The sequence below is a fragment of the Gadus morhua genome, chromosome 23 (assembly GCF_902167405.1).
Source record: "Gadus morhua chromosome 23, gadMor3.0, whole genome shotgun sequence".
Lineage (NCBI taxonomy): Eukaryota > Metazoa > Chordata > Actinopteri > Gadiformes > Gadidae > Gadus > Gadus morhua.
The window spans coordinates 17823091-17842159 of NC_044070.1; the positions used below are offsets into that span (position 1 = coordinate 17823091).

General features: G+C 44.9%; 2 protein-coding genes across 2 annotated transcripts in view; both read left to right on the forward strand.

The window, feature by feature from the left end:
• The window catches only part of LOC115537530 (E3 ubiquitin-protein ligase HECW1), a 33680-nt gene extending 24782 nt beyond the window's left edge, over positions 1–8898 (forward strand). Inside the window, exons 22-30 of the mRNA XM_030349511.1 lie at positions 95–209; positions 354–467; positions 683–835; positions 1158–1256; positions 1996–2125; positions 2898–3044; positions 3359–3473; positions 4676–4874; positions 5950–8898. Of these exons, the coding sequence (XP_030205371.1) occupies positions 95–209; positions 354–467; positions 683–835; positions 1158–1256; positions 1996–2125; positions 2898–3044; positions 3359–3473; positions 4676–4874; positions 5950–6061 (1184 nt within the window). The 3' untranslated portion in view covers positions 6062–8898. The remainder of the gene's footprint in view (positions 1–94; positions 210–353; positions 468–682; positions 836–1157; positions 1257–1995; positions 2126–2897; positions 3045–3358; positions 3474–4675; positions 4875–5949) is intronic.
• A 1912-nt stretch (positions 8899–10810) lies between these two features.
• On the forward strand, positions 10811–19057 carry vopp1b (VOPP1 WW domain binding protein b). The gene is made up of 5 exons (XM_030349334.1): positions 10811–11474; positions 15157–15215; positions 16730–16807; positions 17299–17432; positions 17666–19057. Exons 1-5 carry the CDS (start codon positions 11424–11426, stop codon positions 17869–17871), a joined length of 528 nt encoding a protein of 175 aa, XP_030205194.1. The 5' UTR covers positions 10811–11423; the 3' UTR covers positions 17872–19057.
• The last annotated feature ends 12 nt before the right edge of the window (positions 19058–19069 follow it).

A 19069-nucleotide genomic window follows, 5' to 3' on the forward strand; every position in this document is an offset into this window, starting at 1 on the left:
TCCTACGGGACACAAACTGTGTGTGTGTGCCCGTGTGCGTGTGCGTGTGCGTGTGTGTGTGTGTGTGTGTGTGTGTTTGTGCCTGTGTGTGCAGGCCTACAGAGGGCCCCGGCCCCGGCCCCGTATCGTCGAGACTTTGAAGCCAAACTACGAAACTTCTCAAGGAAGCTGGAGGCTAAAGGCTACGGCCAGGGGCCGGGCAAGATGAGGTACGTCTCCTAATCTCTGATCACTACCAAGGAGAACACACACATAGCTTTACTGGACACAGAGTTGACTGTTCATGTCTGGGTAATAAGAGTTGAGAAGTAAAGGAGCCAGAAAGACCGTGATGAAGGTCTGGTCTCCCGCAGGTTGTTGGTCAGGAGGGATCATCTCCTGGAGGGGACCTTCGACCAGGTCATGGCGTTCTCCCGCAAAGAGCTGCAGAAGAACAAGCTCTACGTCAGCTTCCTGGGGGAGGAGGGGTATGTTCACGCTTTGACCTTTCACGTCACACACAACCATTGACGCTATTGACAGAATTAATCAATATGTTGAGCTATTACATCTCTCCTTAACCTCAAGTGTTGTTCCTGTTTTGGTGTTTACTTCCTGTGTGGTGCCGACTTCCTGTTGTGGTGATGACTTCCTGTTGTGGTGATGACTTCCTGTTCTGGTGTTGACTTCCTGCTGTGTTCAGGTTGGACTACAGCGGCCCCTCCAGAGAGTTCTTCTTCCTGTTGTCCCAGGAGCTCTTCAACCCGTACTACGGCCTGTTTGAATACTCCGCCAACGACACCTACACCCTTCAGATCAGCCCCATGTCTGCGCTGGTGGAGAACCACCTACAGTGGTGAGGAGAACCGCCATCTGCTGTGAAGCTCGCAGACCTCACAATCATCACAATTTGAGGCACTGGTGTTAATGGTTAACTTATTACTCATTTTATTCAAATGAATTTCATGGATTCTTTAGAATCTGTCTGTGAATGTATTTTAAGGACTCATGAAAAAAAAAACATGTTTGATTTTATTGTAAGACATGTTTTTATGTGGAGCACATTGAGTGTATGAAATGTGCTGTATAAATAGAGTTGATACACACACAAAGATGCAAAGACTTCCAAATAGGATGGTTAGAATCCCTTTCTGATTTGTGTGTTTGTGCGTGTGCAGGTTCCGTTTCAGTGGGCGTATCCTGGGCCTGGGCCTCATCCACCACTACCTGCTGGATGTCTTCTTCACCCGGCCCTTCTACAAAGCTCTCCTCAGACTGTGAGCAACTCAGAGTTGTCGGATTGGTCTGTCGACAGCTGCCTGAACCGATGCTGTTTGTGATGTTCTTAAGAAACAGTTTTAGATCCGATTTTATAATTATCATCAGAATAGAACCACAACTGGGTTTACCTTTAATGACTTTAACGTGGTCAGGTCAGGGAACAGAAGTCTGCACTAGGATGCAAACATTCAGGGAAAAATTGGCCTCAAGTTAGTAAGTAAGGGCGCCGTTTGGACCGTTTGCCCCCCCCCTGTTTGTTTGGTGCGGAGTGAACTCATCGAACTCTGAGGCGGCCAAACTAACTCTGTTCCACCTCACGGGGAACACTAGTTCGGTTCACTTCATGAGTGGAAGTCTTCCAACCCAACTACAGGAGGCTACCCAAAACACAATGCACTGTGGGTTGGAAATAATATACATATTCAGCTATGTACTGTGTGAATTTTTTTGCTGGATTCAAATTATTAAGCTACAGATCTCTCTGATCTCTGACCTCTTGTTTATATGATCCTCAGGGCTACAGATCTCTGACCTCTTATATATCTGATCTCAGAGCTACAGATCTTTCTGTCCTCTGAGTTCTGGTTTATCTGATCTCAGAGCTTCAGACCTTTTTGACCTCTGACCTCTTGTTTATCTGATCATCAGAGCTACAGATCTCTGACCTCTTATATATCTGATCCTCAGGGCTACAGATCTCTCTGACCTCTGACCTCTTATATATCTGACCCTCAGAGCTACAGATCTCTCTGACCTGGAGTACCTGGATGAAGAGTTCCATCAGTCCCTGCAGTGGATGAAGGACAACACCATCACTGACATCCTGGACCTCACCTTCACCGTCAACGAAGAGGTCTTTGGACAGGTTGGTGTGTGTTTGTGTGTGTGTTAGATTCAGCAAGTGATCCCTTGGCTGGAAGAAAGCACGCTGAGAACGGGATTATTGTTGAAGCTGTACGAAGCTAGACTGGGTATCCCCTCCCATTCTGCCAGGGATTTGAATTCTCCCTGCACAAGGGTTTGGAGAAGAAAAATACATTTCTTTCTGCTTCTGATACGTTTTTTGCGGGAGCCAATCACCAAGCTGGCTTTTCCCCTTCCGTGCTATTGGCTGGTTTAACACAATGACGACAGGGAAGCCATGGCAAGCAGCCAATCGTGTACAGAGTCACTTGAACTAGGCCCGTTGATCACGCCTCTTGGGCTGAAGACCAACGTGCAATCTACGATTGCTTTGGCAATAGCCAGACTAGTATGAAGCATGTAGTTGAAGTTCCTTCAATACAAGTCGTCAAGTGCATTTATCGAAGGGGCTGTGGGTGAGATTAGAGAGCAGAAGAGGGCAGCAACCCAAGGAAAAAGCCCTCGCAAGGCATTCCTCCACCATGTTGCGCGATTGCACCTGTGATTAACAGGCAAGGTGGAATCCCCTGACCAATTGGGGAGCAGTGGTCGTGATTGGTCAGACCTGAGCTGGTCTTAAATCATGTTGCAGGTCAAAACACATTCTCCCCTTTCTTCATCACCAAAGGCTGAGGAAAAAGTCTCTTACGAGTTGCACTCAAACGATAGCTCTTAAGTCTTTACCTTTTTATGAAGAGGACTTTTTTTCTTTCCATCACGTTCCTGTCACCAAGGTGACGGAGCGGGAGCTGAAGTCGGGCGGCAGCCACATTCAGGTGACGGAGAAGAACAAGAAGGACTACATCGAGCGCATGGTGCGGTGGCGGGCGGAGAGAGGGGTGGGGCAGCAGAACGAGGCGCTTGTCCGGGGCTTCTACGAGGTACAAGCACACGCACACGCACACACACCTTATGAAACATAATCACACACACAGGCAAAGAAGCACACATACTGCACATTTCCTTAATTTTGCGTGTCTGTCTGTCTGTCTGTCTGTGTCTCTCTCTCTCTCTCTCTCTCTCTCTCTCTCTCTCTCTCTCTCTATCCCGTCTCTCCCTGTTCTGTCTCTGTCCCTCTCTCTCTCCCTGTTCTGTCTCTTCTCTCTGTGTTCTCTCTGTGTTGTCTCCCTGTCTGTCCCAAATCCCTCTCTGTCTCGTCTGTCCCGTCTCTCTGTGCTCCTGCTTGTCCTGCCAGGTGGTGGACTCCCGGCTTGTGTCCGTGTTCGATGCCAGGGAGCTGGAGCTGGTGATCGCCGGCACAGCGGAGATCGACCTGAGTGACTGGAGGAGCCACACGGAGTACAGAGGAGGTACATGGTGGAGCCCCCCCCATCCAGACTCAAATGGTGGCGCCAACATGAGCTAGGGGTAACATCAGCTAGGGGTAACATTAGCTAGGGGTAACATTAGCAGCTAGGGCTAACAATAGCAGCTAGGGGTAACAATAACAGCTAGGGGTAACATCAGCAGCTAGGGGTAACATCAGCCGCTTGGGGTAACATCAGGGTTAACATTAGCGAGGGCTAACTTAAGCTAAGGCTAACATTAGCTAATGCTAACGTCAGCCAGGGGTAACATCAGCTATAGGTAATATCAGCTAGGGGTAACATCAGCTAGGGGTAACATCAGCTAGGGGTAACATTAGCAGCTAGGGCTAACAATAGCAGCTAGGGGTAACAATAACAGCTAGGGGTAACATCAGCAGCTAGGGGTAACATCAGCCGCTAGGGGTAACATCAGGGTTAACATTAGCGAGGGCTAAATTAAGCTAAGGCTAACATTAGCTAATGCTAACGTCAGCCAGGGGTAACATCAGCTATAGGTAATATCAGCTAGGGGTAACATTAGCTAGGGCTAACATCACCTCAGGGAACTTTCTTAGTGAAGGAAACTACAGATGGCCTATAAAGGACATCACCTCCTTTTCTTCGTCTACCGTTTTGAATGTCAACGGACAGCAGAACAGGACGTGTTTTGCTCCGCTGAACATCAGATATGGAGCAAGAATTCACTCCTTTTTGCCTGCGGCAGTAAAGAAGGGAGGCATCTGAAGTGAGATGTTAAAGGGGAATTATTCATGACCATTTCAGCACTCAAATATATTTGCAGAGAGCTCTCGCCGGACAGCCTCTCTGTGTCTTAGTTGTCTCTACGGAAAGAAGTTTAGAGCAAAGAACCCTAACCTCATGGTAGAGACCGGCAGTAACATAGGATTAGACGCACCTCTTTTGCAGCATTACGCTATGTACGTTTACTCTCAGTTTGAAAGTACTTCTCCCTCCCCCAGGTTACCATGACAGTCACGTAGTGATGCTGGTTCTTCCTCCCTTAGGTAACCATGACAGCCACGTAGTGATGCTGGTTCCCCCTCTCTTAGGTAACCATGACAGCCACGTAGTGATGCTGGTTCTCCTTCCCCCAGATTACCATGACAGCCACGTAGTGATGCTGGTTCTCCCTCCCTTAGTTAACCTTGACCGCCATGTAGTGATGCTGGTTCTCCTTCCCCCAGGTTACCATGACAGCCACGTGGTGATGCGCTGGTTCTGGGCGGCGGTGGAGTGCTTCAACAACGAGCAGCGTCTGCGCCTGCTGCAGTTCGTCACCGGGACGTCCAGCGTGCCGTACGAGGGCTTCTCCTCCCTCAGGGGTTCCAGCGGACTGCGGCGCTTCTGCATCGAGAAGTGGGGCAAGGTCACCTCGCTGCCCAGGTAGGACGGTTCCGACAGATGACTCACCAGCACACACAACAGACAAAAATGGGCTTTCGCCGTGGTTAGCTTCTCGCTCATGTGTGCGTGTTTTAAGGGCTCACCTATCTTAAGGTCTTGCTCACCTCGTCCTCCCTCAGTGTGTTAGTGTTTTAAGGGCTCGCTTATCTTAAAGTCTTGCTCACATCTTCCTCTTCCATGATCTGTTTGTGTTTTAACGGCTCACCTATCTTAAAGTCTTGCTCACGTCATCTTCCTCCACAATGTGTTTTAAGGGCTCACTTATCTTAAAGTCTTGCTCACCTCGTCCTCCACAATGTGTTTTAAGGGCTCACTTATCTTAAAGTCTTGCTCACGTCTTCCTCTTCCACGATGTGCTTGTGTTTTAAGGGCTCACTTATCTTAAAGTCCTGCTCACGTCGTCCTCCACAATGTGTTTTAAGGGCTCACTTATCTTAAAGTCCTGCTCGCGTCGTCCTCCACAATGTGTTTTAAGGGCTTACTTATCTTAAAGTCTTGCTCACGTCTTCCTCTTCCACGATGTGTTTGTGTTTTAAGGGCTCACTTATCTTAAAGTCTTGCTCACGTCATCTTCCTCCACGATGTGTTTGTGTTTTAAGGGCTCACTTATCTTAAAGTCTTGCTCACATCTTCCTCCTCCACGATTTGTCTGTGTTTCAGGGCTCACTTATCTTAAAGTCTTGCTCACGTCATCCTCCTCCACAATGTGTTTCAGGGCTTACTTATCTTAAAGTCTTGCTCACGTCGTCTTCCTCCTCCACGATGTGTTTCAGGGCTCACTTATCTTAATGTCTTGCTCACGTCGTCTTCCTCCTCCACAATGTGTTTCAGGGCTCACTTATCCTAAAGTCTTGCTCACGTCATCCTCCTCCATGATGTGTTTCAGGGCTCACTTATCCTAAAGTCTTGCTCACGTCATCCTCCTCCACAATGTGTTTCAGGGCTCACTTATCCTAAAGTCTTGCTCACGTCATCCTCCTCCACGATGTGTTTCAGGGCTCACTTATCTTAAAGTCTTGCTCACGTCGTCTTCCTCCTCCGCAATGTGTTTCAGGGCTCACACGTGTTTCAACCGCCTGGACCTCCCCCCGTACCCCTCCTTCACCACGCTGCACGACAAGCTGCTGACGGCCGTGGAGGAGACCAGCACCTTCGGCCTGGAGTGATACCCACCCTGCTAATGGTCCTGGTTCAATACCAGTACTGGTTCAGGGAGTGAACCTCATCCTGCTACTGGTACCATAGAGATGTCAGTCCTGGTTCACGGTGTGTGTCGGACCTATGAACACATAAGAACACTGGTGTCTTTTGATACATTTGATATTCATATACGGCATAACCAAGGAATCCGTCTCCTATTCTGCTGCATGCACTGAAGCATCGTCTCATCTCCATTGTTAACGCTATTCTCCATAATCATGAGAAATCGTAATCATCTCCATATTCAAGGACTGTAAAGAACAAATGGGACAGAAGAACAATGTCAGCAAAACACGAATATAAAAGCAAAATGTAAAAGCAAGCAATAACTAATAATTCATAGAACATACTCCTATCAGATGTCATTAAAAGAAAAAGAAAATCCTAGCAAAAGGTGCACCAACATCTCATCTTGGAAAGAGATCCCAGTTGAGAGACAGAAGGACAGTAGTCAGTAGACTGAGAGCCGACCCTCTGTGCCTTCCAAAGACATGGCACAACAATGACAACAAGACCGTTCGTAGCTCCGGTGAGGAGACTGATGCTGCTTCAGCTGAGTCTAAAAGAAGAGACTGATGCTGCTTCAGCTGAGTCTAAAAGAAGAGACTGAGGCTGCTTCAGCTGAGTCTAAAAGAAGAGACCGAGGCTGCTTCAGCTGAGTCTAAAAGAAGAGACTGATGCTGCTTCAGCTGAGTCTAAAAGAAGAGACTGAGGCTGCTTCAGCTGAGTCTAAAAGAAGAGACTGAGTTCAGCTGAGTCTACAAGGGAAACTGATTTAAGAAACAAAGGGACTATCAAGGCACTCAATAGACTGTAAATCTGAAGAGGCTTTCAGGATAACCCTTTATTTATTTATATATTATTTATTTATGTACATTTATATGTAATATGATTAAATAATAGATAATGACAACATATTTAAAATAATTGTCAAACATAAAACATTTGATTGGCCATCAAATGAGGAACATTGAATCTTAATGTTTTGATGTGTGAAATGCTCTTCCAGGCTGTGATCTGGAACAATAGATTTATAAAAGCTCCTTCTTGGTTCGTAAGACTTGTGTTCTAAAGGGAGTAGTTTTCTTTGTTTGGTGTGGACCACTTCACTGTCCAGGGTCTGGTTCCACCTCAACCAGGGGACCATCTCGTCCTATGAATGATCCTGTACATCTGGATTTAGGTCTCCTCAGGACCTGATTGTTGAGGTCTGATATGATCCATCAATGCTTAAATGTAATATCAAGGCATTCATTAGTGCATCGGTTTATAAATAAACTATATCCTTTCGTAATTAACTCAATTTACATAGGGGGAATGACTTCAGTCAACTCCTGGGAGTGTCCGAGGAGTGTATATTGCTGCAGAATAATAACAAGGCTCTTATGATTGCTCTGCATAAGCATGATTTCTGAATAGTGTGGAGAGGATATATTTAATGTTTTTGTCTCTATTTCTATCAATGAGTTGACATCTCGACCCGTCTCTTTTATAGTGACCACAAATGATGCAAACAATTCTGTTAAAAAGGAGTGACTAGGACTTATATATATATATATATATATATATATATATATATATATATATATATATATATATATATATATATATATACAGTCCTGTAACAGTTAGACAATGGGATGACACTTTTTGAATGTTATGTTTCTTTAGTAAATGTACGCTGTACATTTTCTAAACATTGTGTACATAACATACAGCCTTCCGCACGAAAGAGTTTGCCTTTTAATCTTTCTCGATCGACATGTTAATGCCTCTTTAATTGCTGTGTGTGACAAAGGTAATTTATTGTTTTTTATTGTTACTTTTTTTTATGTATTGATTTGGAACAAACTGTCTGTCACCAGCCATTCTGTGGTGAGACCGTAATTGTACTGTTGGTGTATTTATAAAAAAAAATACAGGACACATCATGTTGATGATGTGAGAAGATTCAGGGCACTGGTCTGAATCGAAACAAATGACTCTTATTTAATTACTTAAGCCAACGCTACAATCCACCTCGCTGACTTCACCTGGCTCCTGCAGACAAGCACGCAGGGTTGTGCTGTTGGAAATCTGGTTTATTTTAGACAATGATACATGGCCTGGTACTCCATGCTGCCATGCAGGAGATCACTCTGTGTGTGTGTGTGTGTGTGTGTGTGCGTGCTTGTGTGTGTGTGTGTGGCGGGTTCAACCTGTGCTCACTGATTGCTCAATGAGCAGCAGGTGTGACTCAGCCAGCTCCAGAGTCCAATCAGTCTGACTCGGGCCAGGTGAGGCTGCTTAACCAGCCATCATCCACACACATCCACGCACATTTTTGTTTGAATCTGCTATAATAGTATCGGGGGTGATATAAAAACACTATGACGGGGGACACATGAAGGCTTCGATGCCACTTTAACTGATTATATATATAGTATATATACCACTATCTACATACTATACTGAACTTGAACAGTGAACAGAAAATATCTTCAGGAAGCTTTTGATGAATCTTTACCAGACATACAAACATCTCTTGAATTTTATTTGTATTTTTTTAAGTAATATTTACTGTAGGCAGTGGACATATTTTAAGTATGATGTTAATGTTGAGCAAAAAAGGGGAAATATTTGTTTTAGACGATAAACGCCTTTTTTTTTAAGAGAATTTGCAATGAATCCTTGCTTTGTTTTCAAAGCCAAAGTTCGGGATTGTTTCTGAGAACGTGACTTAATGTGAATGAATACTCATGATGCTTGTGGTCTAACCTTACACATGTTACTGAATATCCATTAAAGATCCTTTTTTATTCAATTATGTTTGTCAATCTTTCCTTGACCTTACTGTTTCACAGTGGTTATAGCTGTGCTGAAAGGCTGCAGAAAGAGAACCTGTCTTCCCACTTTGAACAGGCCGTTAAGATTAAACCTAGAGTTATTTCATCTCTGGACCATTTCCTAGCACGGTGCCGTTTATTTTACTGCCTATTTCTAATCGCCAGGATCAGATCACTGCACCACCACCAGCCTCCTGAACCACCTGACCTCAGAGTAACCTCCTGCACCCCTGACAAGCTCCTTACCCCCCACGCTCCACCTTAGCTCCAACCCCACGCTCCACCTTACCCCCCCCCCCAAGCATCAACAGTTGCTCAACTCAAACTATTTGTAGGTCATTTATATATAACTATTTTTTAGCTGTATAAAAATAAAAACAAAGTCCCTCCATCTTTGGTCTCACAGAAAGGAATTTAATATAAGATCAGCCTACAGCTCATGTCAATATTTGATGAAAGAAACATCTGTGAGGTTTTAGATCGGCATTGAAAGCCTAGAGGAGTGAAATACAAAGCCTTTAACGTCTACGGGTTAGAATGGGGAATGCAGACCATTGCTTCCACCCTGTGGCAGAAGAGAGCGTAGCAGCTACTATTATACAACACTGTAAACTAGCTACCTTTGTCTGTTCAGAGGTTATACTTGACATTACATTTCACCTGACCTACTTATTGTTCCAAAATCTCATCGGTACGTTTTGTTTCCAAGGAGACGCCCCTCACCACAACTGGAACCCAAACCAATCCGCCGCATCCTGAGGGCCCTTGAAGAAAATAAATATATCTATGTATCTATAGATCTACATAGAGAGATAAACTCTCAATAAAGAGATAGATGTAAATCTGTCTCTACATAGAGATAGATATACATTTATCTCTATATGGAGAGAGATACATCCATCTCTACATAGAGTGCTTATATCTATATGGAGATAACTTATATCTCTATATAGAGAGTGTATATCATATATTTATCTATATTGATACTTCCATCTCTATATAAAGAGTGTATATCTCTATTTCCGTACAGAGACAGATACATCTATCTATATCTCTAAAGAGATACACATATCTCTATATAGAGTGTATTGGTGGCATGTAGGAGAAGGAGGGTAGTGATGTATTTCTTAACCTCACCATATGCTGGTTATTCCCAACGTAGGGGACTTGGTGATGTCAGGTCGGATCAGGGTCGGGGTAACCACGGTGACCGGGGGAGGACCACTCTCCTCTGCCCAGGTAGCCATCAGCCACCTGCAGGCAGGCCTGGTGGTCCCTCGCTGCCCACAGCATCGGGATAGGTCCAGATGGGTCAAGACAGGTCCAGGAAAGACAGACAGACGCATATATATATAGATATAGATATATATAGATATAGATATATTGTAGAAATAGTGTTTTGTTTGTATTGGTATGTTTTGATGACCAGCATCTATTTGACCAAAGTGTGTACTTTTATAAAATGTTCGGTTCAAATTCCTGCTGCATGCATCGGACAATTATGTTATATAAATAAAATCACTTAATTATATTTCCTACTCATATCGGGTTGATTTAGTGTGTTTATCGCGTAGCCAATCGCACAGCCCATAAACCCCTTTAGATTCTGGTCTGAGATGAAGCGGTGTGCACATTCTTTAATTATTTCAAACAAAGGACGGAAGTCATGAATAGTTTAAAATACAATCAATTCATATAGTTACACATAATATGATGGTTTCAACTTAAAACAAAAGAGTAAGAACATCTGTACTGACATATTTATTTTTATGTATTAAATATTCGTTCATTTAGTGAGCTGCATAACGTGGATGATTATTTAGGTCATCTCATCTCCATCCTCCCTTTAGGTCCTGGATGCGCGCGCACATTTGCTCGGTCGCGCGAGAGGGCGAACGGCTGGGGGAGGGGCGGGAAAACACCCAGCACGAGCCTTATTTATTACGGCAGAGCAGGTCGTTTCGAGAAGACATTATAATATTATATCATTATATTATTGTATAATGATATAATATATGTATGATGTATTATGTTAGATCTTAAAGCTGAATGATCCGGCTCATGGTCGTCAGCGCGCGGAGAGGACCGTTGAAAAGGACCGCGGGAGGAACGCTCGTGCGGTGCGCGCCGCCTGGGTTTTTGATCTGGCCTCGAGCCGCCTGTCTCGTGCTGTGATGACGTCGACCTAGGACCAGGACTCTGTTCCCCCAGAACCAGGAACAGGACCAGGACTCTGCTCCCCAGCTTCAGGACCAGAAACAGGACTCTGCTGTCCTCCCAGCCTCAGGACCGGACTCTGCTGTCCCCCCAGCCTCAGGACCGGGACCAGGGCTCTGCTGTCCCCTCAGGACCAGTACTCTGCATTCCCCCTAGCCCCAGGACCAGGAGCTCTGCTGTCCTCCCAGCTTCAGGACCAGGACTCTAGTGTCCCCCCAGGACCAGGACTCTGCTGCCCAGCCTCAGGTCCTCTGAGTGGAGGACAGACTCCATCCACAGTCGAGACATGAGGTCTCTCCTGCCCGGCGTGGCATTGACTTGCTCGCTGCTCCTAGAGGTGAGGATGGGTTTAGTATAACGGAGGGTTCACCTCCTAGTAAAAGCGCTGTACACCTGCTGGAGGTGAGGTCTTGATGTTTAGTATAACGCAGGGTTATCCTCCCAAGTAACACCACTGTTCACCTGCTGATGGGAGCTCCTCCTGCGGCCATTCAGGTCTTCTGGTAATGTTGTCTTCCGAGATGCTGAGATCCTTTGTCTGTAAACCCCCACAGGGGACTGGATGCTCACCTGAGTCACATGGTGAGGGGCTCTATACAAATAGCACTGCATAGCTGGGTTTCATGGGAAGTTATTGGCCGATACAACCTTCCTTCTGAATCAACATACACGACATACGTGTCCGTAAACATAACCTTTATTTACTTGAACGTAAACAAATTATCTATGTTCACACTAACTGATAGTAAACATAAACCAACTGATACATGTACTAAACCTGAACTAACCAACTGATAGATGTACTAAACTGGAACTAACCAACTGATACATGTAAACATGACCATCGAACCGATACTAGTAAACACATAATCAATGCCAGTAGTACTAAACATGAAATAACCAACAGATACTAGTAAACAATGATCTATGCTATTACTAAACATGAACTTACCCACTAATTTAAGTGTTAAACAGGAACTAACCAACTGATACTAGCAATGGTAAAAAAAAACACTAGTACTAAACATTAACTTACCAACTTATTTAAGTATTACTACTGGTATAGAGAATCAAATTCACACAATGAAGCTACAAAGTCATAAATAACCTGTTCCTATCGAGAGACAGAACATAAAATTGTCACTTCGCTGTGGACAAGCTACATGCAGGGCTACTCTGGAGAAGACCTTCATGAAGTTGCTCTGGAGTAGACCTACATGAAGCTGCTCTGTAGTAGACCTACATGAAGCTGCTCTGTAGTAGACCTACATGAAGCTGCTCCGTAGTAGACCTACATGAAGCTGCTCTGTAGTAGACCTAAATGGAGCTGCTATGGAGTAGACCTTCATGATGCTGCTCTGGAGTAGACCTTCTTGAAGCTGCTCTGTAGTAGACCTAAATGAAGCTGCTATGGAGTAGACCTTCTTGAAGCTGCTATGGAATAGACCTTCATCAGGGCTGCTCTGGAGTAGACCTTCTTGAAGCTACTCTGGAGCAGACCTTCTTGAAGCTGCTCTGGAGTAGACCTTCTTGAAGCTGCTCTGGAGTAGACCTTCATTAAGCTGCTCTGGAGTAGACCTTGTTGAAGCGGCTCTTGAGGAGCCCTGATGATGAGCACCAGGAACAGCTGGTGAGAGCGTGGTGTTCTTCCACAGCCTTATATGGGCATTGGTCTCACGCTGCATGTGAATGCTGCTTTAATTCAGAGGGTTGAAGTGCTGGGTGGGCCTAGAGGTTTAATCTTCCTTATGTCAGGGTCTGGTTGTTAGTTAAGAATTCTGGTCTAAAATAACTTTTAACTAATAGATGACAGATTTTCTTTGAATTTGATGGAAGAAGTTATTGAGTAAGTTATTGAGGTTATGTAGTCAAATTTACCCCTGCTCAATTTCCAATAGTTTTAGTTTCTTGTAAGACATTTTATATATATAATATAAAAAAATAAAAATGTAATGTTTTTGTTGTTTGGTCTGTGTATATTGCCGTAGATATCCTTTACTTAAGCTAGACAACAATTTGTCATAGGGCATTGTAAATGTTATGTATTATTGTAAGTTTCTAACTTTTAAGAGAACATAACATACTCTTAGGAATACATTGTGCGTTTAATTACCAAGTCTACCACAGAACCAAACATACCTGCTAAATGATTAAAATGATCCGTCATGTATATAATATATGTTTATGTATAAAATAGTTTGATTCTTCATCCCATAGAGTAGAACCTTACCTACAGCTTAGCTGATGCAGTGGCACACATTATTCGAACAAAGGGTGTCATCGTTTTGTATTATCAACAAGCTTATTGTGCTATATCCCTGCATGGAGAAGGGAACCAGTTCCAGTTGATCAGGTTGTGCCTGGTGCAGGGTGTTGAAGGTGATCTGCTGGCCATACATACCCCTTATGGGATGCAAGCGCAGTCTCTGAGATGTGACTCACTGCCTTCAGAGGCCCTCTCTTCTCTTTATGCTGAGCCAAGCAGCTTCCTGTAGGAAACAAGGAGTTTTAACAAGTAGCCCTATATGTGATGCTCAGTGGAACCACGTAACGGAAACTCAGACAGGAATACTACATTTTAGTATATGATATGTATAGGGTATATAATGTAACATATCATTTATGTAATACAAGCTTTGTTGTTCATCTGCGATGAAGACTGAAGTTTAATATTCCCCCTTTCTGCTTCCTAATCTCGAGAGAATATCGAGAGACGATTTCTTCCATATTAGTCCTGTTCACACATCGGATAATGCTTCACACATATTTTCCCGGGTGCCACATGATGTCCTGGGTATAAGTCCCATTCTTTTAATATCAGTGTGACATTAACCAAAAATCCTTATTTTCATATATATATAAACATATATATATATAGATATATATATATATAGAGAGATCTAGGTAGATGGCATTAAGTCTGTGCTGTTCCGTTCTTCACACTTCACATCTAGAACGGCTGCCCTGGTGAGACATGCTGATCGGCTGCTGACTCTGTCTGTTTTCTGCTGTGTATCTCTTCCCTATGGTTGATATGAAGTGTTGAGGCTGAAGAACTGCTGATCCCTCGTGTGGAGGAGAGAGAAGGGCTTTGGCACGTCCTTTCTTTCTCCTTCACTTCCTTACACTACTTCCCATTCTCAGTGTTGCACCAAGCTCCCATTCTCCGCTCCTGACCTGGAGACACTGTTGGAGAGCGTGGGAGATGTTCTGGCCAAGGTCTATCTCCCTTTATTCTAGCACTTTGGACGACCAAGACAAACAACTAAATCATTCTGACATTTTTTTTCTTGCTGTTTCCATCTGACATGAGCTGGAGACCTGACAGTGTCACACATATTATTCACATTATATATATGTGATGTATATGTGATGTGTTGGCACATAAAGACACCTGCTGCAAAGCTTGTTCATGTTTGCTAACAGAGTTCAGCTGAAGAGCATGAGTGTCTTTCACATAGTCTCGTTATCTGTATGCTTGAAATTTAAATCCAAGCACTTACCGTGTGAAAGAAATGTCCATTTGGTACATCTCCAGACTTGAGCAGAATGTGCTGTTTCTCACCCGTTCCCCCTCTTCTGCCGGTCCCTCACGTCTCGAGTTCCAGCCCCGTTTTTAAGGGAGGGGTTGTACTGGTTGATGAGGATCCCGTCACATACCAATGTAACCGTAGACCAGATACTGGTCTCAGGTCCTCCTGTGTTCTGATGTAAACGTAGATCTGCTACTGGTCTCGGGCCCTCCTGTTTCTGATGTAAACGTAGATCTGCTACTGGTCTCAGGTCCCTCCTGTGTTCTGATGTAAACGTAGATCTGCTACTGGTCTGAGGTCCTCCTGTGTTCTGATGTAAACGTAGATCTGCTACTGGTCTCAGGTCCCTCCCGTGTTCTGATGTAAACGTAGATCTGCTACTGGTCTCAGGTCCTCCTGTGTTCTGATGTAAACGTAGATCTGCTACTGTTCTCAGGCCCTCCTGTTTTCTATCACTGAATCCTTTTCTTCTTCCTTTGTGTCCAGTGTGTGGAGGGAAAGAAGTACTGCTGGTATTTTGAAGGTGGATACCCCATCTACTTCATGTAAGTACTGAGTCTTTCCTTGTGGTGCTTTAGACATTCCTCCAGATCATTATTATTACACCAGTATGGTTTTCATTACACCAGTATTTTCCTAATTTCACCAGTATTGTCTTAATTTAACCAGTATGGCCCTCATTACACCAGTATGGTCCTCATTACACCAGTATGGTCCTCATGACACCAGTATGGATTACGGTTAATATCAAATAAATAGACTTAGATCCACACATATCACTTCAAACATTAGTTATTATGACTTGAATCAATTTGTTAGTCACCTATTTTTTAAGGGACATTTACTTTACTGGCATTTGTCATTTACCATTTCAAAACTTAGACTGAATGACTGACTAATCCTTTATTTACACCCCTTTAAATACTATTGTGATTGTAGGGCATCAACACAACAGGCCCAATGATGAGGCTGAAGAGTGAGGCGCTTTAACTAATATAGTGCAGAAATGCTGACACAGGCTTTACTGCTGATACTGCTGACTGCTCCATTTAAGCAATGTAAGGATTTGGGAATGCCAATACTTTCCCGTTACTGCAACCCACTTTATTGCCTATAAGCCGCAGAAAATGACTATTTTGGCTCAGTAAACCAATCTCTGATTGTTCTGTTATAATCCAATCACAAGGAGGCCTTAGGTCAGCAGCCCTTTGATGTAACGTCCTGATCTCAATGTGTGCTCCAAGTGACATTAGAAAGAAATACAATGAGTTATGTATAATGGTTATATAGAACAAAAGCAACACAAAGCTCTCCAACTCATCTCTCTTCAGAGTAGTGATTCTGCTGAACCGTAGTTCTAACCCTAACCCAGAAGGGGGACAGGGGGATCCGGTGGTAGAATAGTCTTAACCCAACTCTGTAGTGGAGAAGTACTCTCTCTGTAGAGGGGAAGTACTCTCTTTGTAGAGGAGAAGTACTCTCTTTGTAGTGGTGAAGTACTCTCTGTAGAGGAGAATTACTCTCTGTGTAGTGGTGAAGTACTCTCTGTAGAGGACAATTACTCTCTGTAGAGGAGAATAACTCTCTGTAGAGGAGAAGTACTCTGTCGTGGAGAAGTAATCTCTGTAGAGCAGAAGTACTCTCTGTGTAGAGGAGAAGTACTCTCTGTGTAGAGGAGAAGTACTCTGTGTAGTGGAGAAGTACTCTGTGTAGAGGAGAAGTACTCTCTGTTTAGTGGAGAAGTACTCGCTCTCTGTAGTGGAGAGGTACTCTCTGTAGAGGAGAAGAACACCAGTGAGTGTGAATAGAGGGTGCTGCTGATTGCAGCAGCTTGGAACTGGACTAGGAGAATAGGGGGACTAGGGGGGCATTGGGAGCCTCCATAATGAGGAGCCTCAATAATGACCATCAGGGACGAGATGTTCTGACCAACAAGACCAGTTTCCTTTGTAACACCAGAGTTTGTGTGTGTGTGTGTGTGTGTGTGTGTGTGTGTGTGTGTGTGTGTGTGTGTGTGTGTGTGTGTGTGTGTGTGTGTGTGTGTGTGTGTGTGTGTCAGATGCCGTTCCTATGAGGACTGCTGTGGGACCCGCTGCTGTGTGAGAGCTCTCTCCATCCAGAGACTATGGTACTTCTGGTGAGTCCTGACAGCACCTTCTCAGGGTTTATCACCTGAGTCAAATTAACTCGGTGTTCATGAGCAATGTTAACCATGAGAAATAAAGACTATTAGAGCTGTAATACTCTGCAATGACGTCCCATGTTAACCATGAGACATAAAGACTATTAGAGCTCTAATACTCTGTGGTGATGTCCCGTGTTAACCATGAGACATGAAGACTTTAGAGCTCTAACAGTCTGTGATGATATCCCATGTTAACCATGAGGCATGAGGACTATTAGAGCTCTAATACTCTGTGAAGGTGTGCCGTGTTAACCATGAGACATGAAGTCTATTAGAGCTCTAATACTCAGTGTGATGTCCCGTGTTAACCTGGAGGCATAAAGACCATCAGAGCTCTAATACTTTGTGGTGATGTCCAATGTTAACCCTGAGACATGAAGACTTTTAGAGCTCTAGCGCTCTGGGCCCAAGGCACCCTGAGGTAACTGTCTCTCTGGGTGCAGGCTGCTGCTGATGATGGGGGTTCTGTTCTGCTGTGGCGCCGGCTTCTTCATCCGCCGGAGGATGTACCCGTCAGTGCTGAGCGACGAGCCCGCCTTCAACGTGTCCTTCACCAGGCAGGCCGTCGCCACGCCAGGTAACCACCGAGCTAAGGGTCAGGGTAACGACCGTAACCATGCAGGGTCAGGGTTAGGGTTAAGACCCTGGCCCATACCCTGCATGCTTAGGGTTAGGGTCATAACCCTCGCCCTGCAGGGTTATGACCCTAACCATGCAGGGTCACAACGCTAACCCTCGGGGACAGGGTTACGACCCTAACCACTCTGACCCTAAGCTAACGACCCTAACTCGTCCCTCTGTCCGCTCCAGTGTTGCAGCAACCAGGGACCCTGCAGGGTTTCGGTGTCAACAGCAGAATGGGCGACCCGGGCGTTTCCACGGCGGCTCCGGCGTACCCGTCCCAACCGGGCGCCGCCCATCCCATGATGAGCTCCTACCCTCCGCCGCCGTCCTACTGCAACCACCCCCCGCCGTCGTACGACCAGCTGTTCCACGACGCCGCCGATAAGAAGTAGCGGGACGCCGTGGGGTTTGGAGGACGAGAGACCACCACCCTCACCCCCCCCCCCCCCCACCTCAGAGTGGTGCTTCAACACAACGTCTGTCTGTGTGTCTGGCTGCAGGACGTACAGAGCGATGGCCCTGGACTCTGAACGCGCTGACATACACCAGGATGACTGACTCATCGACAATTCAACAAGTGGCATTAGACATGTTGACCTCTGACCTGAGAGGCGGGGAGGAGGGGGGGGGGTCTGGCTTTGCGACGCAGGCATGCATCTGTGTTTGTGATGTTTTGTGAACAATGTGGGGCTGTCCTTCTCCTGCAGCACAGCATGTAGCACATGCACAAGGGCACCCAAAACAAGAGAGAGCACCGGAGAAACAGCGAGTCTGACTAGTGAACACATCTGAATCATCTGGCCACAGTAAGACAAAGGGCCGGTCCAAGAGAAATGGCAGATTAGACATGCTTTACACAGTCTCACACATATGCACTCCCTCGCTTGCCTGTGCTTCGACCTTCTGCTTGAAAAGAACAGATTTGTCCTGTTTTAGATGGCAGGCCTGGAAATGTAAATCTATGAACAAAAGGGACCTTTGCCACACCGGGATCTTCAACTGTCACCCACATCGACAGGTGGTTTTTATGTATAATTCTTTAGGTTGTGTTTTGAACATTTGTGCTGCTAAACGTAGATGAGCCGGTCCGTAGTTTGTGTCGCTCCATGATGTAGCTTCGTCATTTGGATGTCTCCTTCTTTCCTACGTCTTCTGCTTTAAAACACAGAATCTTTGTGAACAATGACTTGCACAACACCAACGCTGGCATTGAGACTCCATATAATCAAGTCACCCTTTTCTAATTGGCCTTCTGTTGAAATTAAAACATCCCCTCTTACACTAGAGATTGGGATTTGGAGTTAGTTTTGTCAACTGTGGACCCAAAGTTCATGGGGAAACGTTTCATCCTGTAACTATGCAAAAGATAATTTATAAATCAGTAGGAGGCTGTTTTGGTAACGTAGTCTTCCTCATGTTGTCTAGATTAGTTATTCTACTCTTCAGAGTAGTGACTCTGCTGGACCGTAGTTCTAACCCTAACCCAGAAGGGGGACAGGGGGATCCGGTGGTAGAATAGTCTTAACCGTCATTATACATCTGTGAAATATGTAAATAAAAGGTCACTTCTCTGATGAACTCGTTTCCTAT